This window comes from Notothenia rossii (assembly GCF_949606895.1).
Source record: "Notothenia rossii genome assembly, chromosome: 3".
Classification (NCBI taxonomy): Eukaryota; Metazoa; Chordata; class Actinopteri; order Perciformes; family Nototheniidae; genus Notothenia; species Notothenia rossii.
Window position 1 is genome coordinate 33,924,770 of NC_136901.1, and position 26,833 is coordinate 33,951,602.

A 26,833-nucleotide genomic window follows, 5' to 3' on the forward strand; every position below is an offset into this window, starting at 1 on the left:
TGTATAGTATCACAGCATAGAATGTAAAAAATGAACACTTGAAAGTCAACTTAGAGCAACATAAAACAAACCACATTTCAACACTTCAAACAGGCTCCGGATATACAAATACTGTCAAATGAGTATAGTTAAAGGTTGACCAAGCCTTAGCATTTTATCTTAGATTTGGATAGTTTGCATTTGGAACAGAGGTGTGGCCACATTCAGTATCACACAGTCGTTTTCCTAGGCGATATAAGCTCCAGTAGGCTAATGCTGCAGTTTATCTCAGCCATTTACATGTAATCAAAATGGAGGAAAATAGGAAAAACATTTAATAAATGTTCATGCTTAGTCTCACACAGTGTGTTGTTTCCGATTCTGTTTGCAGTCCTGCAAAAGTGCACCCTGGTGAGAGTGAATGTTAAAACATTCACTCTCACCAGGGTGCACTTTAATTGTTCCTATTGTCCGGCTACTGGTTTAAGTCCTCTGGGCTAAAAGCTGAAGTGAAAGTTTTCCCCCAAAACATTACTTCAATAATTTGAATGCTGCAACAAATGAAATAAACTGACTCTGAAAAGTGTTAATTATTTAATCATAGGAAAAAAAATCAAAACACAAATGCAAATATAGTTTTGTACATTGACATTCAAACATATTAACAACATAATTAATTGTAAAAAATACAACCACAACAGCAACAAAACAACAGTTCTTACGATTAATTAAATATAATACCACACAGAGGAAATATTTTGGCCGCAGTTCATTCTTTTGCATGGACTGCTTGAGTCGTGAAAGATGGTCACCCTAACATCCGACCTGCAGATCACCACAGAGTACAGAATACACCCCTGGTGCAAATAGCATTTTTGACTATAGTCACCCGGGTGTAAATAGCATTCTTCACTATAGTTACCCGGGTACAAATAGCATTGCTCACTATAGTCACCCAGGTACAAATAGCATTGTTCACTATAGTCACCCAGGTACAAATAGCATTACTGACTATATACACCCAGGTGCAACTAGCATCTGCCTTAAATACATCTTTAATTACAAAATGTATCAGCGGTTTAGTTGTTTAACACAGTCTAACTTTAGTTCATCAAAACTTCTGTTTGTCCATCCACTTCCACCAGAGAGGAAGACACTTGCCATGTCAGGGAATAGTAACCAGGGCAACGCATGATGCTGTCACAAGTCTGTGAGGCAGACGCTGGAGGAGGTCTCGACGTAGACGCACCCTCGGGACCCGGGCCGGGATTGGCCGCCTCGCAGATCGATCACATGACTCCGACTTCTCTCTGACTCGGCCGTCTGGAGCCGAGCCTCTCCCAGCATGGAGTCCCACAGCCACCCTCTGCTCCACAACTGCACACAGCAAGACAGGATTGACTGTGTGTGCAAACGCTGTGTGTGTGAGAAAGAATATATAAATAAGTCAAACCTCGATAGAGATGTGTGTGCTGGGGTATCTCCTGTAGAAGATGGCTCTGAGGTTGAACTCTGGGTTTCCCTCCGCCTTGAAAACATGTGTCCTGATGGTGTCGTTCTCACACCGCACTATGGCATAAACATCTGGAGCTGTGGAACATAATGGACAATACAACAAAAATGTTAAGAAACATTTTATATTTTCCTCTGCTATCTCTTAGGACAGGGGTGGGGAACCTCTGGCCTCCGGGCCGTATACGGCCCGCGAGACCATTTGGTACGGCCCTCGTGGTAATTTATAAACACACGCAAAAAAGAAAAAAATTGAAGAAATATAGACCGCAAAAAAAGAAAAAAAGCGAATGCCTGTTTTTCCTGGCCAAGATTAGGGTCCTTGAACACAACACGAGCCTGACGTGTCTGACAGGGGTGCAGTTTTGACAGAGAGCACCGGAACGCCAGAACGCCGCTCCGGCACTTGAGAAATTGCAGTACCCATAAGGAGCCGTACACAATACATGCCGCAGTTTTTGCGTGGCCGTGTCTTTAGTTGAAAGCCCAGTGGGCGATCTGTTCATCTGTCATACTGATCATACAGTCAATAACGTTGTTGTTATTAGCATCTGGTTAGCTAGCTATGCTAACGAATATAAGAAGCTTTTTCTCCAACCAGTGAGGACTGTGAGGTAAAGGCACATCTTTATCATCATCTTTATTTATTTTATCTTTATTTATCTGTTGTTATTTTGTTTTACTTGCTTGTAAGCGCTTTGAGCACCAGGAAAAGCGCTTTATAAATGTAATCATTATTATTATTATTGATATGATCATTATAGTTATAAAGAAATAAGAGAATAAAGTAAACAGGTATAAAATACTGTATGACAGTAAAACAAAGTTGTTATTAATAAACAAGAATACAGTTTAAAAGGGGAGTGATTTGTAAAATATCCATAAAGAAAAATAAAATCTGCTTACAGTTTCATATGGATGTTGAGAGATGTATCCATAGATCTCTTCATGTTGCCCTCAAAGTGCACCAGATTGATGCTTTTAACTTAAACATTTAAAAACAAATCTTCCCGGGGGAGCATGCCCCCCGGACCCCCCTAGAGGGTGTGAGGTACCCCCCCACTTAAATCGTTTCCACATGGATATGAAACTACATTTGCACACATCTTGTGTCCATATCTTTCTGTTGTGGTGGTCATGCCACACCGTGCACGTGCATGCATGCGCGAGTCATGGTGAGATATCTGGATTAAGAGGTTGCTTTTTCTTTGCACAGCATGAAAGAAAGGCCAAATGAATGGGCTGTGTTTTTTTTGTTTTTTTTAAACGGAGGTCAATAATTTGTATGGCCCTCGGAGGATGTTGAAAAAATTGAAATGGCCCTTGAGAGGAAAAAGGTTCCCCACCCCTGTCTTAGGAGATGCAGTGGTTCTGTGGTACGGAACCTTTTTGTTTGGGGGGGCGAAGTCCTGATGCCCTTCGGAGGTAGACAGTGGTCACCAATGTTGGTTGAGGTAGAAAACAGTGGAAGACAGAGGGGGACAGCAAATCCTCCTTCAATTTCCTATACAAAAAATAAAGATATAACAGATTAAATCCACCGAAGACAGAGAAAACTGAGTTAACCCTGTAAGGCCCACGGTTGTAATTTTACAACATTACTTTAAGCTATCCTAAAAAAGTCACTAAATGTTTTGTTTTTTAAAAGACCACATTTACATAGTCAAAAGGTCCTTTTGTTCAGCCTCACACTACTATTGGGTAATACATGTGTTTATAGGTCCTGCCCTCTGGCCATACACTCACACAACTTCCAAATCTTCAAACGAGCAACATCTCTTTGTTTTATTGGACTGGATTTGTAAGGTTCAAGTAAAATGCCTCAAATATTTTTTGTGATTATCACAATGTCTAGAACATGTACATATTTAGTTATTGTGGAATACATTCAGTGTTTCCCACATAATTTGATTCTATTTGTGGGGGCACCGCACCCCCCGGTAAGAAAAGCCAAAGGCCCCTTAACCTATTCGGGTGGCACACGCATCCACCCTGCCTCAAATAAGAAAATACATGTGAGTTCATGGCTACTGTAGACAACGTTCTTGTTGCTCTGTGTTGCGTTGTTAATGAGTGAGACACACCGGAGTTGAGGATCTGCTGGGTTTATTCTCCCAAAAATATCATTTAGCAGACGCCTTTCTCCAAAGCGACTTACAATGACCAATTACAGGGACGTTCTCCCTGGAGTAACTGAGGGCTAAGTGCCTTACTAAGGGCACACTAGTAGTGGTGTTCCAGGCGGGATTTGAACTCGCAACCTTCCGATCATTAGCCCACCTCACTATCCATTAGACCACCAAAATAAAAATAACAATGTTTTTGTTCTTTTATCAGATCCATTTAAATCAATGTATGGGAAACGTCAATCATCAAATTTAATTTTGAGCAGCTTATGTCTTTGTTGTAATATTACAACACTGGGTCATTGTGGTAGTCAAAATAGCACGAGGACCTGTCATGGAGATTGCCCTTCTTATATGTTCACATATGGAAATAAAACACTAATAGAAATATAATGTCTTTGATAATTCACTATAACTAAGTTCTAAATGTGTCCTCTGTTAAGATTTTGAATTAAGACCAGAATTGAATAAATTAATACATAAACACAGAAACAGTTATTTCTGAAATATGTTGGGACACTTGGATGTATCCCTTTTAGTATGACAATTAGCCTATTATCATTAGCCAGACATCATTGTGTGACTTGTTGAACTGGTTTGCCTGCATGTATGGGTGTAGGTATTGCTTTTAGTATGGTAATAGGCTAAGCCAGACAGAATGAACACTTGTCCCACCACCCTATTACTTCAGGGAATCTATAACAATATAATAAGCATATGTATTATTGATACATATTTATTCATTACTTTTTCCATTTCAGAATGCCACCAGCAAAGAGAGGTCCTCGATTCAGTGTGCAGGATGTGATTGCTGCCATCCAAAACGGAGAAAGTGGGTGAGAACTGGAATCTCTGGAATGATCTGTGACTTGGATGTGTACCAAGGCAGTGTCAATGGGATACGAGTCAAGTCTGAACTTGGATTGTTAGGAGATGTTGTGATGAAGCTTGCCTCCACGCTTCCAGAAGGTCAGAACTAAAAGATCTACGCAGACAACTGTTGTGTCTCGGCAGATCTGTTAATATTATTTCTCTGTGAGTCTTTATTGTCAAATTCCGTGTCTGCCATTTCCTGTTTTACTTTGTCATTTCCCTTCTCATATCAGGTAGTTCGACTCCTACCTTGCCTGTTTGCCCACTGACCTGATTATCTGCCCCGCCCTTCTTGTTTGCACCTGTGGAGTCCCTTGCTTTTGTATATATTCTGTGTGTTCCCTGTGCTCAGTGCCAGATCGTTTTTGAACCCTGTGAATGGCTTACCTTGTGAATGGCTTACCTTGTTTAACACCTTAGTAAAAACCTTTTTATTGAATAGTCTTTTGTCTGGAGTCGTGCATTTGGGTCCTATCAGTTTTGTGTGCCCCAGTCGTAACATTACGATCTGGCCAACAAATGGACTCAGCCGACTCTCAAACCCTGAGGGCAGCGCTCTGCTCTCAGGCTCAACGTCTGCGGCAGCAGGAGGAAGAAATGAAGGACATAAACGGGGGAGTAATGACCCTGACTAACAGCCAGAGTGAGTTTCGTGGCGCAGTTACAACGCAAATTAATCACCTGGCTGAACAGCTCCATAATGTACTCACACGGTTGGATAGTGTGCCCGCCGCTCCTTCCAACGTCGCTGCCCCATTCCCAGAGCCTACAGCTGTTGTTTCCATGCCAGCTTCCATGAGTCGTAACTGCAGTCCTTTCCTAACGCAGTGTGACCTACATTTTACCTGCCAGCCTGCTGCCTTTCCCAGTGATCTAGCCAAGGTGGCGTTCATTGTGTCCCACCTCACAGGAAGAGCAGAAGCCTGGGCTACGGCGGAGTGGGCACGGAAGTCTCCGGTGTGTAATTCTCTCCAACTATTCACTGAGACTTTAAAGAAGATCTTTGACCGAACCACACCGGGGAGAGAAGCTGCCAGAGCCCTGACACATATCTCCCAGCAGAATCAGTGTGTCTGACTACGCCATTGATTTTTGTACTTTGGCCACGGACAGTGGTTGGCAAGGACGTGCACAGGTAGGGGCTAATGTTGCCCGGGCAACGGCCCATTTGGACTTTTTGGCTGACCTGCCCCTCTGGAGAGAGCGAGAGTTTGTTTTTCTTTTATCTGTTGTGGCCGAATCAACATGATGAGCCCGCAATTAGTATCGTAGTGTCTCGCTGCGGGAAACACTCTTTGTCAGCTCTGTCAGCTGCCGGTGCGTTAACTCAGTGTCGGATTTTGGAAACTTGATTTTGAGGTGTCTCATGGTTGTTAGGGTATAAGGGACAAACAAGGGGACTTTACTTCCTCTTGATACCGTCGGTTATTTACAGGAGAACACCTAAATAAAGCCTACTTGTTGTTATTGTGCTTCTGTCTTTCTGTGTCTTTTCATCTGTAAACTCCCTCAACGGGGCCGCTCGCTCTCTTTTCTTGATCGCCCTCTCACGGGTGAAAAGTTCACTGTCCTGCTTCATTGAAGGATTTCTGACATGTCTCTACCGCTTTAGTTTGACCATCTCTGTTATTAAGTTATGGAATACTAAATAAATAAGTAATTAGATACCTTACCGTTACTGCGCTCATAAAGAATGATAAGAATAAGAATAATGCGTAACTGGTTTAATTAATGAGTGAGTTTATTTAAGGTAATTAGTTAGAGGCCCTATTTTATCAGTATGTCTGCACAGCAGTTACAATGGTCAAACTACATTAGAACAGAATTTTCCCCATTTTGTCTTTAATAGTTACTAACATTACATATTTTAATGAGATATGGACCGCAAAACAAAACATGTCCCTGGTTTTCATTTTTAAAATCAAGTTACCAAATGCAAGTAGTCGCCTTAGATTATTTTGTTATGAGATGTGAATTAATGTTCAATTTAGTTGATGTAATAATCGTTTGGTTTCTTTTACATTAAAAATAAGTTACAATCTTCAAAAGGTCTTATGTTTTTTTTCGGGGGGAGGCCCTTTTTCCAGTTTAGAGCAATAGCCCCTCCAAATGTCTGTGCACGTCCCTGGTGGTTGGAATGAAGACGCACTATATGACATGTTTTTCAGCGGACTCAGTGACTGTGTGCAGGATCTTCTTATTCCTCTTGATCTTCTGCCGGATTTGGACAGTATGATCGCCTTGGCTATACGCACAGACACTCGGCTTTAAGAGCGACGGAGGGAGAAAGCCAGGAAAGCGTCACCTCCTGCACGATCTCCACTACGACCCGGATTTCAGACCCACAATCCCTCCTCGACCGTGAAACCTGCTTTGTGGAACACAGAAGAGGAACCCATGCAGCTCGGAAGGGCCAGGCTGTCTCCCGAGGAAAAGCAGCGGCGTCTCCGGGAGCGTTTATGTTTCTACTGTGGGAAGCAGGGACATTTCCTGGGAGCCTGCCCGTTAAAAGACGGGGCTCACCAGTAAGACGGAGGGTGCTGGTGAGCCGATTGACAACCGCATATTTCCCTTCACGATCCATGACCCAGTTGAGTTTAGTAATAATGAGCACAGCATAGCATTGAAAGTACTTGTAGATTCAGGGGCTGACGCTAATCTTATGGACTGGGGGTTAGTTAAACGTTTGAAAATTGCCTCCGTGCCATTGACTCAGACACTTGAAGCTAGCGCTCTGGACGGTACTCTCATGTGCAAAGTAACTCATAAAACCATGCCTCTTAAAATAACCATTGATCATGAACACACGGAGCATATTACTTTTCATCTGTTTGATTCTGCACAGCATGCAGTAATTCTGGGCTATCCCTGGTTGTGCAAACATAACCCTCACATTGATTGGCGGACTGGTAAAGTGTTGGGGTGGGGAAGCGAATGCTCTCATTCGTGTTTCAGGGGCAAAACTGCTGAAATTATTAGAGAGCCCATTATAGACAATGACAGGGAAGATAAAAGCAATCAAGACTCAGACTTCCCTGACCTTTCAAACGTGCCCAGCTGCTACCGAGATCTCAAGGAGGTGTTCAATAAAACTAAAGCGACATCCCTTCCTCCTCATCGCACCTATGACTGCGCCATCGATCTCCTGCCTGGGTCCCCCTTGCCCAAGGGAAGACTGTACTCTCTCTCAGCTCCAGAGAGAGAGTCTATGAGAGAGTACATAGATGGCTCTCTCAAAACGGGTCTCATTTGTCCCTCGTCATCTCCCGCCGGAGCTGGTTTTTTCTTTGTTGAGAAGAAAGATGGATCCCTGAGACACTGCATCGACTACAGCCCCCTAAATGACATAACTATCAAGAACAGGTACCCCCTCCCACTTATGACCTCAGCGTTTGAACTGTTGAAAGGTGCTAAAGTTTTTTCAAAACTGGACCTACGTAACGCTTACCACTTGGTAAGGATACGGGAGGGGGACGAGTGGAAGACTGGTTTCAACACTCCAAGCAGACATTATGAATACCTGGTAATGCCTTTTGGTTTAACAAACGCACCTGCCGTTTTTCAGGCCCTCATAAATAATGTGTTGAGGGAGTTTTTGAATCATTTTGTTTTTGTCTATCTTGATGATATTTTGATTTTTTTCCCATGATGAAGATTCACACGTTTCACATGTTCGCCAAGTATTAAAAAGGTTGTTGGACAATCAATTTATGTTAAAGCAGAAAAATGTGAGTTCCACGTCAGTTCCACTGCATTTCTGGGTTTCATCCTGGGTCCTGACCAAATAATGATGGATCCTGCTAAAGTGAGCGCTGTGGCTGATTGGCCCACACCCTCTTCCAGCAAAAAAGTCCAACAGTTCCTTGGATTTGTTAACTTCTACAGGAAGTTTGTTAGGAATTTTAGTACTATTGGCGCCCCTATGCATGTACTCACATCTCCTTCTGTTCAGTTTGTGTGGACCCCACAGGCAGACCAAGCTTTCCAGAAGCTAAAGAAAGTGTTCACTACAGCTCCAATACTTACCATCCCGGATTCCCAACGGCAGTTCACGGTGGAGGTGGATGCCTCCAACGAGGGCATCGGGGCGGTCCTTTCTCAGAGGGCAGAGAAAGACAGTAAGCTCCATCCATGTGCCTACCTTTCACGTAAATTGTCTGCTGCTGAAAGAAACTACGATGTAGGCAATAGAGAGTTATTAGCCGTGAAGGTAGCACTGGATGAGTGGAGGCACTGGCTAGAAGGGGCAAAACAGCCATTTATTGTGTGGAAAAACCACAACAATTTAGAGTACATACGCAAGGCTAAGAGGTTAAACTCCAGGCAGACATGATGGACCTTATTCTTCAATAGGTTTAACTTCATTCTCTCCTACCGCCCTGGCTCACAGAACGCCAAACCAGACGCGTTATCCAGGCTTTTTGACCCAGAGGCTCTTTCCAAGGAGACAGAGTCCATTCTACCGCCCACTCAGGTGATAGGAGGGGTGACATGGCCAATTGAGGCCAAGGTAAATCAAGCTATATAGGGAAAAACCATACCCAGTGGTGGCCCCCCTAACCGTCTCTTTGTTCCCTCATCTGTCCGCTCTGAAGTGATTCACTGGGCTCACACATCTGTATTAGCACGTCATCCAGGCATCAAACGGACTATGTACATGATAAAACAGAGGTTTTGGTGGCCTAAAATGGAGAAGGAGGTTACTGAGTATGTGGCAGCCTGCACTACCTGTGCTCGGAATAAGACCTCTACCCAGTCTCCTATGGTTCTACTGCAACCTTTGTCCGTTCCCAGCCGCTGGATTTTGTCACTGGACTGCCGCCCTCTGCAGGTAACACCACCATCTGCACTGTTGTGGACAGATTTACTAAAATGACTCACTTTATCCCCATGCCCAAATCTCCCTCTGCTAAAGAGAAAGCAGAAGCGCTCTTGTCTCATGTTTTCAGGTTGCATGGATTTCCTCGAGACGTGGTGTCAGACCGTGGGCCGCAGTTTGTTTCCCAGTTTTGGAAGGAGTTCTGTAGCTTGATAGGAGCCACCCCAAGCCTCACATCTGGTTATCACCCACAGGCTAATGGTCAATAAGAAAGGATCAACCAGGAACTGGAGACGTGTTTACGGTGTCTGGTGTCCCAGAATCCCACAACTTGGAGCAAGCAGCTGATATGGGTGGAGTATGCCCACAACACCCAACCCACATCTGCCATGGGTCTCTCCCCTTTTCACTGCGCCTGTGGTTACCAACCTCCTCTTTTCCCAGAGGTAGAGAAGGAAGTGACTGTACCGTCAGCACATGCCCTGGTGAGGCGGTGTCGCAGAGTCTGGGCAGGAGCTCGCCAGGTTCTCCTGAAGAGTGCTGCTCGCATGAAGAGGGCAGCAGATCGACATCGTCGTCCGGCACCTGCCTACAAACCCGGGCAGAAGGTCTGGTTATCTACAAGAGACCTGCCCCTATGTGTGGCCTCCAGGAAGCTGGCTCCGAGGTTTGTGGGTCCATTTCCCATAACTAAAGTCATTAACCCGGTGGCTGTTTGCCTGCGCCTGCCCAGGTCCTTGAGAGTCCACCCTACCTTTCATGTGGCCAAAATCAAACCGGTTCGGGAGAGTCGTTTGGTTCCTCCATCCAAGCCCCCTCCTCCCCCACGGATGTTAGACGGCGGTCTGATATACAACGTCAAGAAACTGCTAGCAGTCAGGAAGAGAGAACGCGGCCGACAATTTATTGTGGACTGGAAAGGTTACGGTCCAGAACATCGGTCATGGGTACCAGCAAGTTTTGTTGTGGATCAGAAGCTGATAAAGGACTTTTTCAGGCTTAATCCAGAGGAACCTGGGCCGTCTGGAGTCGGCCGTAGAGGGGGGGGTACTGTTGTGCCTCGGCAGATCTGTTAGTATTATTTCTCTGTGAGTCTTTATTGTCAAATTCCGTGTTTGCCATTTCCTGTTTTACTAATTTCCCTTTTCATTTCAGGTAGTTCGACTCCTACCTTGCCTGTTTGCCCACTGACCTGATTATCTGCCCCGCCCTTATTGTTTGCACCTGTGGAGTCCCTTGCTTTTGTATATATTCTGTGTGTTCCCTGTGCTCAGTGCAAGATCGTTTTTGAACCCTGTGAATGGCTTACCTTGTTTAACACCTCAGTAAAAACCTTTTTATTGAATCATCTTTTGTCTGGAGTCGTGCATTTGGGTCCTATCAGTTTTGTGTGCCCCACTCGTAACAACAACCTGTGTCCCATTGGTAGTGAAGCTCCTTGATCGTGGGATTCATTATGTGGTAACAGGCAGGTGCGCTTACCCAACTGTAACCTTGAAGAGGAGAAGAGCTTGAAGAAAAAAGGGAGAGGAAGCTTTGACATCCGAGTGGAGGCCAACCACAACAACTGTAAAGGATGTTGTGGTTGGCCTGCTGTCATTCCATTGTGTCCTCCTTTCCTGGACCAGACCCTGTGCAGAGAATTCAACGCTGGGACAAAGCCAACAAAACCTACGTAGAAGTTGAGAGGCCTTACATTGTGGGTACTTACAACAAGTACATGGGAGGTGTGGATTTGTTCGACTCGTTTACGGACAAATACAAGTTCCCATGAAGTCCCGACGCAGGTACGTGTACATCTTCTGGCACACCATCATCCTTGCTGTGATCAACGCCTGGCTCCTCTACAAGCAGGAGTGCAAAGCTCCAAAGATCCCAAAGCAGGAGATCCTGACCAGGAGACAGTTTCAGGCAGATCTAGCATCCTCTCTCATCCTGGTAAGAATGCATTTCTGCTATTTGCCGTTCGTTGTAATATCTCTTTATATTTCACTGTAATATTTTTGACTTGTATCCTAATGTATTTTTGACATGTATCTTGATTGATTCTGTTCTAATCAGGTCAACACAACTCCTCTGAAAACACCAAAGAGAGGACGGCCATCTTCAGGCAACGGGAGCTAGGGCTGCTCAATTAATCGTATTTTAATCGCAATTACGATTTTGGCTTGGAACGATTATGAAAACAACATAATCGAAATAAAACTATTATTATTTTTTATTTTTTTATTTTTTTATTATTGGTTTTTCAGTTGAATTATACATCAATGGATGTTTTCAAAGTAAATGGATAATCGTTTTTAATAATCGTGATATCAATTGTTGACCCAAATAATTGAGATTATGATCTTTGCCATAATCGAGCAGCCCTAACGGGAGCCCAGCAGCGACAGTGACATCAAGGAGCCCGTTGAATGCTCAGAAGAGACCATCCTCAGGTGATGGGAGTCCACCAAACGGGGCCCCATCCAAGAGATCACAGCCTCCACTGGATGTACGCAAGGACCTAATGGCACATTTTCCAGTAAAGACAAAGAGAGGACGCTGCAGACACTGCAGTAAAGGGTACACAAACACACAATGCACCAAATGTGACGTCCGTCTTTTCTTTTCCGACGATAGGAACTGTTTTTGGGACTACCATTGTCTTCATATTTAATAAATGACTATTCATAAAAAATATGACTGCTGTGTGATTATTATTCATGCTATATACTGATATAGGGCTAAGTAAGCAATCAATCAATCCTGCAAATCAACCCTTAGTTGTTCAATATATTTATTCAGACAATGCGAGTAGAAATACAGGAATTCTGCTCCCACCTAAGCCCAACGTTGCAATATTACAACATTTCCCTAAAACGTACCAAAATGGCTCCCTACAACAACATCTGAAAGGTCAAATACATTCTAATGTTTTTCTATATTTGGGCTTTACAGGGTTAAATATGAGAGCAAACAAAGTCCTCACTAAACTGCATTCACTTGTTATCTAAGCTTGCATTGAAAAATAATACACCAAAGATTACTTATTTAAAACGATTTTTGCACCAACTTTTGGGTGTCAACACTACCTTATTTTGGAGTTTATTTGTTTGTGGGGATTTGTTTTATTTTCTGTGTATTTGTTTCATTTTTCTTTTACTTTCCTAGCCATTTAGTTTATTAACGTTCTTTCCTGGATTTCTTTTTCACAGAAAAAAATCAACCCTAATGCACATCGAAATCCATTTACTACGCAAACTCATATTACACAATAAATGATTTATTCTACTTTAAATCTATCAATGGTTTACTTTTTTAGCTTCATTTGAGCTCAAATCCTGGGAGGCTCACAAAGCACTTTCAGTTGGAACAGGTAAAAACAAACAAACAAAAGCAACGATCGAAGTTGGGTTCACCCAATATTTTCCAAATGTTCTGATACAGTATGAAACAATTTGTGATTATCCCATGCACACACACATTTCCTGTCACAGACCTGAGAGGGATGTGGGAGTGGGAGAAGAGGCGTAGCAGGAAGCGTCCTGTTGCTCCTGGCAGGAAGGTGGTGGGCAGCACTACGTAGCGCCCCGGGGTCAGAGCCCCCCTGAGGGTCACACTGCGGGAGTCCATGTAGACGGAGCTGGCCGCCTGCTCCACCACACACTGCACCCGGCTGCCGCGGTTCACCTCCACCTGGGCCACGGTAAGGCAGCGTTATTTGTTTTTGTGAGACCTGAACACACTTTTGGTCCCTGAACTGCTCACCTTCAGCACTTCAAAGCCAATAGGCAGGTTTTCTCCTCCTCCATCCTTCCTCTGTATCCTCCTGTCCTCCTGCTGCAGACAGATTAACATCTCCTCCTCTTTGCCTCTCACCTCAAACATGAACTAGAAACAGAAATTAAAGTTAAGAATTTCACGCATCTTTGAAAATACTTAGTATCCTTCTCAGTTTTACCTGTGGATTGTGCAGGAAAGTGTCTCTGTGGTTGATGCACCCTCCACACCGACTCCTCTTGTCCATCTGTGCCTCCCATCCTCCCACCTCTGCACCATCCTCTTCCTTTTTCTTTTTTTTCACAGCCTTAACTTGCTCACGCTTCCCTCCTTTGCCTCCCTTCGGCTCCCCAAGTCTGGCCTCCTTCCTGTTACCTCGCTGCTTAGTCTCTCTAGGTTTGGCGTTGGTCTTTCCCAAGCTCAGCGTGTTGTTGCTGGGATAGATGGTGGACGGAGGGGAATTAGGAGCTGACGCCCACTCCCCATAGCAGCGTACTTCCTTCCAGTGAGAGCTGGGCCACAACAGAGAGCTCTCCACCATCCGGCACACCACCACGTCTGTGAAGTACTGACAGAAATCCTCAAAATCTATCCTGGGGAACAGGAAAGGAAATACATTAGCAGGAGAAGACCTGGACATTCTCCATTGTTTTTTCTTTGCTCTGGAAACCAAACTAATAATACAAAATGTAAAAATATTGTAATATTAAAGTTTTCAAGACTTACTTTAAACCCCTGAAAACCCCCACTGTCAGTCAGTGGCTAAAAAACTACTTCAATGTCTTGCCTTATAGAAATTAACCTTTGCTATTAAGGAATAGAATAGAAATGTATAGAATTTGATGGAAATTCCTAAATTAAAACAAATATATTGTCGAGTTAGTATGAAATATATAACTGGATAGTAGCTTCTTGTTTACTAGCTTTGTAATCTATTAACACGTTCACATGTCCATTCCAATCTTTTATTTTATTTAAATATTTGTTTTGAATTCTCTTGAATTAGTTTTCATTATATTTTACTACTAATATTTGCATATTTTTGTATATGTGATGTTTACGTTTCACTTGGTTTACTATAACAATGTCTGTTAAATTCATAAATGTGATTTCTTTTTTTTGTCCAAATCAAAATGCCAATAAATAAACTTGAAACCCTGAAAATTACCAGAACTCCCCAACGTCTCGAACAATCAGGCCCATCTTTTCCCTCTCTGCACGACTCATCTGATGCCACTCCTGCGACCTGCAGGGGGCGTTCAAGGACAATCGTAAACAAAACAAAATAAAATCCATGGCTGCAAGGTTCAACACACTGGAAATGACATGTGAAAAGTACAAGTAGCGTTTCAACTTCTGGAAACCTTTATAGGTCCATTTTGGCCATTTACAGAGATTCTCAGACCTCCATAATGTGAACGGCAGATGTCCCCTTGTAAAACATGTCCAACACTATTGTAAAATGTAGGAAATTGTGATTATGAAATGTTGTAAAGCAGCCTGACACTGTTAAATGTCAGCGGAGGTTTTTTATTCCCGCAGCTCCAGCAAAGTGTGTGATGTACTCAGCAGTCGGACATGTGGTAGATGAAGTCAGTGTGGAGTTCAGAAGACCCTCACCCTTGACTCCAGGCACCCGTCCAGTCCGTGGTCCCCCATGGGTTCCTCATGCGCACCATGAAGAGTCGGGACATCCAACCCATCTCCGCCAGCCTCATCTTCCTCACTGCTGTGATCCCATAAGCGTGTCCTCGCACCAGGCCACAGTCCAACACCGACTCCACTGTCTCCCCCTCTGCTGGCTGATGAATAAGAATACCGTTTTTTTGTCTTTTTGCCTGAGTTCTCTTTTGTTCAAAGATACTCAGAGGTGCTAAGCCCTACCCGTATGGAGCAGGTGATGAGGGCTTTACGTTCATGAGCTTTAGCCAATGTCTGGAAGAAGGCCCTCCTCTGGTCGCTGTGCTGGCTGAGGGCCTCACGATCCAGGCTTAGGGGCTCCGAAACCCCTCCAGTGAAGTCGATCAGGGCCTCCGTGGTGTTTCCTCCCTCCAGGGCCTCATAGCAGCCGTTTAGCCTACAGAGTAACCAGATATATTCACTGAATGATTAATGGCTGAGCCCCTCTTCTTCCTTTCAATTTTCCACTCACAGGTTTTTCTGTTTGTAGAACTACATCATGTTTTACATTGGTGCATCTATGAGTTGTTGCACATAGGGTAATGAAGATTTTTTTATTGGAAGTTTCAGACATGTTAGAATGTGTATACTAGGTGTTTATGAAGAGAGTGTGCTAGCAGGTTGCTACTGTATGGTGGTTGCTTGTGTGCTTCTTTGTGGTTCCTTTGCTGGATGATGATAGTTATAATGGCAACTCAAGGTGCATAGGTGTTTTTCTTTTACTATAAGGACATCAATCTGACGACAGCTAAACCTCTAATGGACTCGTTATTTTACATCCATTTGGTTATATCTACAACTACAGTATGGTTAACGTTAGATAGCGTTTGTGATTATGGCAAAAAGATTTGCATTCTTCCGTACATACACTTGGTAGTTTTAGTGCAAAACCCCGAAAAAATATGGCAAAATGCAGTGCGTTTTGATGAACTCAAAACCATCAAATGGTTGAGTTTGAAACATTGGACCCCGTTAACTCTCAATGGTCTCCATCTTGGCAATGTCATGGATACAGCAATATCCATGACATGACATCCATGACAGCTGTTGCGTTAGCTCTGGATTACAATTTGTATAATTGTCAAGTGAGCAAATGTTGGCAGGGGGACCAATACCGAATGTTGCCGTTAATGCTTGGTCCAGAGATTAATTTCTTTAAAAAGATAAGGAAGAATCTGTCAAATGTTGTGATCTGGACATAAATGAGGTACAGAATAATGTTGATGAATGAAGTTGGGAGACTGTTTTATTTTTGCCAGGATGTACTTTATATTTGTAGATGTTATAGTAGTAGATAACAATAGGGTAAGTGAGGGTAGACTGGATCCTGAAGAAGGGAGAAAAACTACAAGACCCTGGTCCTTACTTGGCGTAGGCCTTCTCCAACAGAGCGCTCCAAAACTCCCGTGGAGTGGCCGAGCGACAGAAGAGCAGCACTCCATCACTGCTGACCGGCAAACGGTCGTCAACGACAACGTCCGTCCAACGACCGAGTCTCCAGAACCGGAAATGGAAGATGCCGGCGTACAGGTTGGGACGCTTTGGGTTCCACTCCTGGTCCACATGGTCTGGGATCACCTGTGAGGAGGAGTTATGAGATGAAGCCATGGAGGTAGGGAAAGTGGAAGGAAGCAATAAACAAAGGTAGACACAAATACCTTCTTCCACAGAGATGGCTCAGATGCTAAGCAGGAAATGGCAGCCACCATCCAGCAGTTACCCAGACTGCCTTGGTGCAAGTCACGAGTACTGATGCCGTCAACAAACAGACGAGGGTCTTTACATATCTCCTGGTGTTTGATTGGAAAAAAAGAGATGTCAAGCTAGAAGAGACACATTAAATCTGCATTCATTGCATGTTTGGCCACTTGGGGCAGCAACGGTTCCTTTTGTAATCAGACACATAGCAACATTAGCATTTATGTGAAACCATACCCTTGATATTCACTTTCCTTTTAGCTATGTTTTGTTCGCCACCCCAAATGCCGCAGCTCATTTGCAAGCTATTCACTAACTTGTTCTAGCAGGTAACACAATGTTAATCCTGTTGAAAAAGTTACTGTAACTAGCGCTGATTGAAAAATAAGTTAAATGAAGCCTGTGAGTGTCGGAGCACTGCGGAGGAGACAGATCCTGTCCTGATCCGTGTGTGTGTGTGTGTGTGTGTGTGTGTGTGTGTGTGTGTGTGTGTGTGTGTGTGTGTGTGTGTGTGTGTGTGTGTGTGTGTGTGTGTCAGCAGAGAGAGGGGACAGATGTCTTCCTATCATCCGACTGTCAGTGGTACACGCTTAAAATACATGAGCCGAGCATTAGGAACACCATACCATTAACCCTTTATCTTCTGCCGTGGATCAGTAAAATCATTTATTTTCTTTAAGAATTCCATAGAAAGTATTTTTTTGAATAATGTTATTCAGGTCCATTTTTTGATAGTAATTGTTATTAACAATGTGTGGTTCTTAAGTGTGACATGTATGACTTTGAAAACAATTATTTTAAATGAAATTTTAAATTAAAAAATCTTATAATTAACTCAATGAACAATGCAGACACTAGTATTTCATTTTGTTTTGTTCCAGTTGTAAGTGGAAAAGCTTTGGGGGGGGGTGATTTGACATCTTTCATTTACATATTAAATTCTGTTATCAAAAAATACCCTTCCCAAACAAAAAAAATGTCAAGCAACCAAAATATATTTTTCCATTTCTTTTGACAAAAAGGCTTACATTGATAACTTGTGTGGTCTCTATTATGCATCTTTAATAAAAGACTACTACAAATGTATTCTCTAAAACTAAGGACTGAATCATCGTCGCATCATTATTTTGTTTACAGTCTGTCATGTCCAAGAAACTTATTGTGAAAGTTTATTCTTTATGTTAGAGTTGTCATGTCCCTTTGTCTTGTGCTTTATGTCTATACCCTTAATTATTTCTTCCTCTCATTTCAGGCCTCCACGCTCCCCGCCCCTTTTCTGTCTCCTGCGTCCTTGATTATTTTCCCCGCCCTGATTGTTTCCAACTGTGTCCCCTTTACCTGTGTATATATTGTGTTAGCTCCCTCCTGTTAATTGTCAGTTCGTTGTCTCTCGAAGACCACGTATCGGCTTACCTCACGGACCTTTTCACGGACCTATGCTATAGATCGCATTATAGTTTTCCTCGAAAGAGTGGTTTTGTTTTCCTTGTTTTTATTACTGTGCAAATTCCAGTAAAGTCTTTATTTTGAAACGCTATCTGAGTCTGAGTTTTGAGTCGTGCAATTGAGTTCATGCCTCAGTGTTCTCCCCTTGACAGTACGAACTGACCATCAAAATGAACTCAGCCGACTCAGATCAGATTAAGAACGCTATCCGTTCTCAGGGCCAACGTCTTGGGCAACAAGAGGAGCGTATGGCCACCATGCAGCAGGGAGTGCAGGATCTAACCAGCAGCCAGGGGGAACTACAAACATCGTTGACGACCCAAGTTAATCTACTGGCAGCAGAGGTTCAGCGTGTGCTCACTCACCTGCAGGCTGTTTCTCCTCCTACGACTCCTCCGGTTCCAGCGGTGACCGGATTCGATCCCAACCGGGTTACTGAGCCGCACAGTGCTTCCATGCGTCTGGCTCCACCCGAAAGGTACTCCGGGGACTCAGAAGGCTGCCGGCCGTTCATCGTGCAGTGTGAGTTACACTATCACCACCAACCGGCTGCTTTTCCCACGGACATTTCCAAAGTGGCTTTTATGATCTCTCATCTCTCCGGCCGAGCAGCAGCGTGGGCCACGGCAGAATGGTCCCGAGGCTCGCCTATCTGCGGGTCTCTGGAAAACTTCATAGACACTATGAGGAAGACCTTCGATCAAACCACGCCGGGCAGGGAAGCAGCTCGGGCTCTGATCAAGCTGCGACAACATCAGCGGAGTGTGGCTGACTACGCCATCGAGTTCCGGACTAAGGCAGCCGACAGCGGCTGGAACTCCGCTGCATTGTTTGACGCTTTCGTCAGCGGTCTCTCGGATTCTTTACAAGACCAGCTGGCGCCTCTCGATCTGCCCGCTGATTTGGACTCTGTCATATCCATGGCTTTACGTATAGACAATCGTTTGACGGAGAGGAGAAGGAATAAATCCAAGGATGCGGTTGATCCACCTCTCCAGAGGAGACGCTCGCCGCTGGATATTACTTCTTCTTGGAGGCCCCGTCACCCCTCACCACCTGCGTTCCGGACAACAGCGCCCCCTGGCTCCGTGGAGGAGCCAATGCAGTTGGGCCGCGCCAAGCTGTCGCTGGCAGAACGTCAGCGTCGATTCAAGGAAGGTCTGTGTTTCTACTGCGGGCAGCGCGGACACCCACAAGCGGCTTGTCCGGTAAAAGAGGAGGCTCACCAATGAAGAGGAGTACGTTGGTGAGCCGGATCTCTTCCTCTGACTTTCCTCCTCGCACCCTGACCCGGATCCAGGTAAAAATCAGAGACAATGTAGTTACTCATGGTGTTCTCATTGACTCAGGGGCGGACGAAAGTCTTATGGATTGGGGTTTAGTTAAAAAATGGGACATAAAAACTAAACCTCTACCCCAGCCTCTTGAAGCGAGTGCTCTCGATGGGCGGCTGTTGTTTAAAGTGACTCACCAAACGGAGCCTTTAGAAGTAAGATGTAATGATAACCACCATGAGACTATGTCTTTTCACTTATTTAACTCAGCCCAACATCCACTCATTTTGGGGTTTCCCTGGTTGAAACTTCATAACCCTCACATAGATTGGCAATCTGGGAGGGTGGAGGGGTGGGGAAAGAATTGCATTGATCTCTGTTTTAAGCAGGTAGCAGAGATTGACAGGGGATGTAACACTGGGAGTGTTAGGCAGGATACAGTCCCAAAAATATATCTTCCGGATGTACTTTCAGTTCCTTCCTGCTACCACGACCTTAGTGAAGTTTTTAGTAAGTCCAAAGCTCTGGCTCTTCCTCCTCACCGCTCCTATGACTGTGCTATTGACTTAATTGCCGGGTCTCCCATTCCTAAGGGTCGACTTTATGCAATTTCAGGACCTGAGAAAGAGGCCATGAAGGACTATATTGATGCCTCCCTCAAGACAGGGCTTATTCGTCATTCCTCATCCCCAGCAGGGGCAGGTTTTTTTTTCGTGGGCAAAAAGGATGGGTCTCTTAGGCCCTGTATCGACTACTCACCTCTCAATGACATTACGGTTAAAAACCGGTACCCCCTCCCTCTCATCTCGTCCGCTTTCGAGCAGCTTCAGGAAGCCAAGGTTTTCACCAAATTAGACCTGCGGAACGCCTATCATTTGGTCAGGATCAGGGAGGGCGATGAATGGAAGACGGGTTTTAACACCCCTTCAGGACATTATGAATACCTGGTCATGCCGTTTGGATTGTCAAACGCTCCTGCAGTCTTCCAGGCTATGATCAACGACGTGTTGAGGGAGTTTCTGAACCGTTTCGTTTTTGTTTATCTGGACGACATTCTGATCTACTCCCCTGACCTTCACACCCACAAACAACATGTCCGCCTGGTTCTACAGAAACTGCTCCAAAATAAGTTGTTTGTCAAAGCTGAAAAGTGTGAATTTCATGTGGAAACAGTCACTTTTTTGGGCTTCATCATTTCCCCAGGTCAGGTTATGATGGACCCAGAGAAGGTTAGCGCAGTAGCCTGTTGGCCTACCCCTGACTCTCGCAAAAAAGTGCAGCAGTTTTTAGGCTTTGCTAATTTTTACAGACGTTTTGTGCGGAGCTTCAGCGCTATTGCAGCCCCTCTTCATGTCCTCACGTCCCCTCAGGTGCCTTTTGTGTGGTCTCCTCAGGCTGAGGAGGCTTTTTCTCGACTGAAAAAGATGTTCACCACTGCCCCCATACTTACCATGCCGGATCCCACTCGCCAGTTCGTGGTGGAAGTGGATGCCTCCAACGAGGGGGTGGGAGCGGTCCTCTCCCAGCAACAACAGAAGGACAACAAACTTCACCCCTGCGCCTTCCTGTCCAGGAAGCTCTCCCCGGCAGAGAGAAATTATGACGTGGGAAACCGTGAGTTGCTGGCCGTGAAGTTAGCGTTGGAAGAGTGGAGGCATTGGTTGGAGGGAGCCGAGCATCCTTTTGTGGTCTGGACCGATCACAAGAACCTGGAGTACATCAGAAAGGCCAAAAGACTGAACTCCCGCCAGGCTAGGTGGACCTTGTTTTTCAACCGTTTTGACTTTGTTCTTTCCTACAGGCCGGGGTCTCAGAATGTCAAGCCTGACGCTCTGTCCCGTCTGTTTGACCCTGTGCCTGCAGCCAAGGAGCCGGAACCCATCATCCCATTGAACCGGGTGGTAGGAGCGCTGACTTGGCCAGTAGAGAAGGAGGTCATACGTGCCAATGCTGGAGCTCCTGCACCAAGGGGTTGCCCGCCTAACCGGATTTTTGTTCAGGAGGCCGAGCGACCACAGGTGATCCACTGGGCTCACACTTCGCTGCTCACCTGTCACCCCGGAGTCAAGAGAACTATGTTCATTGTTAAACAACGTTTCTGGTGGACATCCATGGAGAAGGAGGTGAAGGAGTATGTGGAGGCGTGCCCTATCTGCGCTCGAAACAAGACCTCTTCCAGGTCGCGAATAGGGTTATTACAACCACTCCCTATTCCCAACAGGCCCTGGTCAGAGATCTCCATGGACTTCGTCACTGGCCTGCCCCTCTCTAGAGGTAAAACCACAGTTCTCACGGTAGTGGACAGATTTTCCAAAATGACACATTTCATTGCTCTGCCAAAGATGCCCTCAGCTAAGGAAACGGCGGAGGTCATGATGCAGAATGTGTTTCGGCTTCATGGTTTCCCTAAGGATATTGTCTCCGACCGGGGCCCCCAGTTTGTGTCACGCTTCTGGAAGGAGTTCTGCAGCCTCATCGGTGCCACGGTCAGTCTCTCGTCTGGATATCATCCGGAGTCTAACGGCCAGACAGAGCGCCTAAATCAAGAACTGGAGACCTGCCTGCGCTGCCTGGTGTCCCAGAAACCATCCTCCTGGAGCGAGCACCTCAGCTGGGTTGAGTATGCACACAACATCCTCCCTACTTCTGCCACGGGCCTGTCCCAGTTTCACTGTGTTTATGGCTACCAGCCGCCACTGTTCCCAGCCACGGAGAGGGAGGTCACGGTCCCGTCTGCCCACGCTCTGGTCAGGCGTTGTCGGCGCGTGTGGGCTGCGGCTAGGAAGATACTCTGCAGGAATTCACAACTGGTTAAAAGAGCAGCAGACCGAAAACGCCGACCAGCCCCTGTATACCAGCCAGGCCAAAAAGTCTGGCTCTCTACACGAGACCTTCCCCTCCACGTACTCTCCCGAAAACTGGCTCCCCGGTTTGTGGGTCCTTTTCCCATCACCAAGGTCATAAACCCAGTCTCAGTGAGACTACGGCTTCCCAGGGCCATGAAGGTACATCCCACCTTCCATGTAGGGAAATTAAAACCATTGAAGGAGAGCGCTATGGTTCCCACCGGCAAACCCCCCCCGCCCCCCCGGATGATCGATGGAGGTCCGGTTTACACGGTCAAGTCACTATTGGCTAGTCGGAAAAGGGGTAGAGGGCGACAGTTACTGGTTGACTGGAAGGGTTATGGTCCTGAGGAGCGGCAATGGATTCCTTCCCGCTTCATCGTGGACAAAAGCCTCATTGAGGATTTTGACCGCCTCAACTCAGAGGAGCCTGGGCCGTCAGGAGCCGTCCCTAGAAGGGGGGGTACTGTCATGTCCAAGAAACTTATTGTGAAAGTTTATTCTTTATGTTAGAGTTGTCATGTCCCTTTGTCTTGTGCTTTATGTCTATACCCTTAATTATTTCTTCCTCTCATTTCAGGCCTCCAAGCTCCCCGCCCCTTTTCTGTCTCCTGCGTCCTTGATTATTTTCCCCGCCCTGATTGTTTCCAACTGTGTCCCCTTTACCTGTGTATATATTGTGTTAGCTCCCTCCTGTTAATTGTCAGTTCGTTGTCTCTCGAAGACCACGTATCGGCTTACCTCACGGACCTTTTCACGGACCTTTCACGGACCTATGCTATAGATCGCATTATAGTTTTCCTCGAAAGAGTGGTTTTGTTTTCCTTGTTTTTATTACTGTGCAAATTCCAGTAAAGTCTTTATTTTGAAACGCTATCTGAGTCTGAGTTTTGAGTCGTGCAATTGAGTTCATGCCTCAGTGTTCTCCCCTTGACACAGTCGAGAACAAATACTGTTTTGTATACACGTCTAATCCATTCCATTAAAAGACCTTGCATAATGTATTAAATTGGTGTTTGGACCATTGACTCTGGACAATAAATAATTGAACCTTGACTCTAACCTCCCATTTCCAACGACCATTAAACGCTGCTTGTCTTGCTTTAGCCACAATAAACACCTACGCTTATACACTGCTGCACCCATGTCAACACTGAGCTAAAAACACCTGGGCTATGTCTTTATCTAAACTTAACTGTATATACACACACACACACACACCAATAGATCAGTCCATCGACAGAATGCGCCACTCGCTCCCTGAAGGCTTGGGTTTCTCTGCCTGACGCCTCTCCTATAATAGCAGGTGCTTTAATTAACTTATCTGACGGAAATGTGACGTGCTGATCATTTTAGATTAGGGAGGGGAGGAGATATATTTGTCAAATAACTCTTTGTTGTTGTTCGAACTGGTTTAAACTAGTCGCAATGACCGATTTGGAGCTTCTCAGATTCAGAATACTTTATTGTCCATTAAATACCCATATCATGAAAATGTGTGTCTGGCACTGGCAAATAAGTTGCAACAACTCTCACCATACACAGTATAACATGCAGTTCACACATACTCGTTCTTCCACTTCTCAATGCTCTTCACACTCACCCTCGGCCTCTTCCAGGTCAGTCCCGGGGGGGGCTTCCTCCTGTAGAATAAGGACTGGGGGGTGGCGGGGAACAGAGGGTCCTGAAAGAGGGCCCCTCGCCTCAGGCAGGCTCGCCTCAGCTTGTGGAAGCTCTGACCCTGGAAATGGTTCACTTGTTCGGGCATTGTGGCCGGAGAGGAAGGGCTTTGGACCAGAAGAAGAGACGTGGGACGGATGAAGGGTTCATATAGAACTTTCCATGCAGCAGTATTGGGTTACACTTTCAGAATAATAAATGGATTGTATTTATAAGACATCCCTACTGGTTTGAACCTTGAGTGTGTATTTATATACATTTCAAAATAAAACAGCAATGCCAAACATCTGTCAGTTAGTTTCCCTTTACTCAAGGAAATAGAGACTCATTCTTAAAAAAAAAGAACTTAAAAAAAATCGTGATTACTTTAACATATCTAGTTTATCAGAACATTTACATATAATGATGCTGATGATATGTCATATAATATATATAAACATTGTAAATCAACTTGCAACATTGACATATAATAAACCTCCAAATGATGTAATTAAGTTTTTTAAATATCTTATATTAAATGAGTTGGTCCAGGTAAAGTTCCATAAATGTTTGAGATGTGAGATCCTACACAAAAATACATAAATTAAAAGTATATTTTTTAAAGACTACTGCAAATATGAAAGTCTGTTGACTTCTCAAAAGTGACATCGCTCTTGCCAGTTAGCAGGGGGTCCAGCAGGGTCAGTGTGTGTGTGTGTGTGTGTGTGTGTGTGTGTGTGTGTGTGTGTGTATGTATGTGTGCGTGCGCGTGCGTGCGTGTGTGTGTGTGTGTGTGTGTGTGTGTGTGTGTGTGTGTGTGTGTGTGTGCGTGTGTGTGTGTTTGTCTCTTGGGGGGGTTAGGACAGCGCTAAGGTATTAGTACCGTTTTAGTCGTCAGTGATATGAACTGCTGGGGTCCCTGAGTCAGCAGCATGTGTGTGTCATCGAGAGTATGCCAGGTGTGTGTGTGTGTGTGTGTGTGTGTGTGTGTGTGTGTGTGTGTGTGTGTGTGTGTGTGCGTGTGTGTGTGTGTGTGTGTGTGTGTGTGTGTGTGTGTGTGTGTGTGTGTGTGTGTGTGTGTGTGTGTGTATGTGTGTTTGTACGTATGTGTGTTGGGGGTCAGCTCGGGGTCTTGCTGTACGGAGAAGAGCGAGGTGATCGGGTACACCACACCAGTTAATGTCATTAATTATCAGTGAGGTTTTGTTTTTCCTGTATCAGATTAATGCAGATAGACACAAAAACACGAGAAAAACATATAACGGTAACACTTATGCACTGTCCATGAACATTTTGCACATAACAAATGTCTGACTTATCATGTTTTAATGAAGGCAGATACACATCAGGAACTCCTGTGCCTCTGTATTATTATTTAATCACATAAAACCTAATATATAAACCTTCATAGACAACGATCAATCAATTATGAACAATAAATAATAGTTGTCAAATAAAAAAATATATATGCAATTACATTTGTTGTGAACATATGAGGCGAAAAGTGTCACGGGTTGGTTTGTTTTGGTTCAAATAAAGAAGTTATTTGCGTGTGTGTTCATTCAAGTAGTTTATTTTTCTGTTTGCATGTCATGTTTTGTCTCTTTTTACTTTGCTGCCAGCACACTTTTCATACAGGACAAGAAAGACTAAACTATGTCAATATATTCATTTGAATATGTATATATGTATATAATTGTGTTTGTTGTTGCAAAGTGCTCAGGAACTAATACTTAGATAATTTATAATAAATTAAGCATAGTCTGTATTCAATGTAATCCTATGCTTTATAATAAAAGCTTTTCAGATTCTTTACGTACAATGAGTTATATTATTATCTAGTAATAAATTGTCGTATTCTATAGTCATTTTGGGTCATTCCACAATCTACATGCATCAGATTAGATCAGTGTTAACAGTATGAACTGCAGGTACATTGTTTTACCTTTAAGACGTTTCTCCCGCTGATTTCCTGATCTCAGGCAGAGGATCCAGGAATATGACCTCCTTTGGTCATTTAGGGAACGGTAATTCTTCAGAGGCAATCATGTGTTGCGACGTGTATCCAGCAATGGTCATCTCTTGCCTCTTCCCTGTCCCACTGTCAGCTGACACTTTCTTATTCCTTCCTCTGAAAGTGTTGGGAGAGTTTGACTCATCTCCAGATACTCAACTCAGTGTCATTGGACCTAGTTGGAAAAAACATCAGAAAATGAAATGCAAAAACCAAAAGTATGATGCTGCAGTTTTAGAGAACAGCGTGTTGTGAGTACTGCAAGTTCCCTGACACCATGTCTTATGAGTGTGTGTAACAGCCTGACGAGCTGATGCGAGTGTGTGTGTGTGTGTGTGTGTGTGTGTGTGTGTGTGTGTGTGTGTGTGTGTGTGTGTGTGTGTGTGTGTGTGTGTGTGTGTGTGTGTGTGTGTGTGTGTGTGTGTGTGTGTGCATATGGCCGTGACATACAGGGCAGGGTGACACTGCTGGAGCCGGGTGTCTGTGTAACTCTATCTCTCTCAACACAGACAATACACACACATTCATCCCCCTTGGTGACATAACACACAGTTATAGCCATAGAAGCTTCACTTCACACCAGTAAAACGTAGAACATTACATTCACTATTGAGTTTCAGATATTCAAGATGCACACTTGATCCTCTGCTGCAAACTGTTCTGCAGCTGGAGAACATAAACATACTTTTTTTTCTCGGAGTGTGTGTGTGTGTGTGTATATGTGCGTGTGTGTGTGTGTGTGTGTGTGTGTGTGTGTGTGTGTGTGTGTGTGTGTGTGTGTGTGTGTGTGTGTGTGTGTGTGTGTGTGTGTGTGTGTGTGTGTGTGTGTGTGTGTGTTACTCACTTCTGGTTGGTGACTAAGCACATTCTGTCTTCTTCTCTTCCTCCACTCGATAAGTTTCACTGCTTTTCTTTTCCATCGTCTTATTAATACAGTTCTCGGTTCACTCTCTTCTCGTTTTCCGCCTTATCTGTTTGCTCTCTTCTCCTCTTCCCTTCTCTTCTCTCTATCTTCTCCCTCACACACTCTTGGGGTATCTGTTGCTGTCGAGTGTGTTGCCCCTGACACCTGAGATACCAAGAGGCGAGCACCTTCTATTTTAACCACCTCACTGCCAAATAACAGGCTAATTATCCCCCATGAC

The 26,833-nt window shown here is 44.5% G+C and overlaps 1 protein-coding gene and 1 long non-coding RNA gene across 5 annotated transcripts; one reads left to right on the plus strand and one right to left on the minus strand.

Moving 5' to 3' along the window:
• Nucleotides 1-560: 560 nt before the first annotated feature.
• On the minus strand, nucleotides 561-26,730 carry LOC307033445 (calpain-5). 4 transcript variants are annotated; one of them, XM_079671923.1, is made up of 14 exons: nucleotides 26,533-26,728; nucleotides 25,620-25,863; nucleotides 23,619-23,802; nucleotides 16,410-16,541; nucleotides 16,118-16,329; nucleotides 14,956-15,148; nucleotides 14,692-14,873; nucleotides 14,240-14,317; nucleotides 13,253-13,664; nucleotides 13,060-13,182; nucleotides 12,791-12,987; nucleotides 2,877-2,995; nucleotides 1,433-1,569; nucleotides 561-1,356 (listed from the first exon to the last, which is right to left on the minus strand). In XM_079671923.1, the coding sequence occupies exons 3-14, from the start codon at nucleotides 23,781-23,783 to the stop codon at nucleotides 1,180-1,182; spliced, it is 2,127 nt and encodes a 708-aa protein (XP_079528049.1). In that variant the 5' UTR covers nucleotides 23,784-23,802; nucleotides 25,620-25,863; nucleotides 26,533-26,728; the 3' UTR covers nucleotides 561-1,179. The 4 variants fall into 4 exon arrangements, 3 of the variants coding, with proteins under 3 accessions (XP_079528049.1, XP_079528050.1, XP_079528051.1); XR_013806509.1 differs by lacking the exon at nucleotides 2,877-2,995 and having other exon boundaries at nucleotides 1,217-1,356; nucleotides 26,533-26,729; XM_079671924.1 differs by lacking the exons at nucleotides 23,619-23,802; nucleotides 25,620-25,863; nucleotides 26,533-26,728 and adding an exon at nucleotides 16,687-17,024.
• LOC307033447 lies at nucleotides 2,991-10,653 on the plus strand. The gene is made up of 2 exons (XR_013806511.1): nucleotides 2,991-4,586; nucleotides 4,724-10,653. It is a non-coding gene; the product is annotated as an uncharacterized lncRNA (long non-coding RNA).
• Nucleotides 26,731-26,833: the final 103 nt, after the last annotated feature.

Bases quoted from the DNA above. Each gene is read 5' to 3' on its own strand.
- LOC307033445 (XM_079671923.1), bottom strand. From the start codon at position 23,783: ATGCCCGAACAAGTGAACCATTTCCAGGGTCAGAGCTTCCACAAGCTG. The intron at 14,318-14,691 runs GTGAGGGTCTTC...CGCCCCCTGCAG, and splicing joins ACGGGTGCCTGGAGTCAAGG to GTCGCAGGAGTGGCATCAGA. The intron at 2,996-12,790 runs GTCTGTGACAGG...TTTTTTGTATAG, and splicing joins CACTCCCACATCCCTCTCAG to GAAATTGAAGGAGGATTTGC.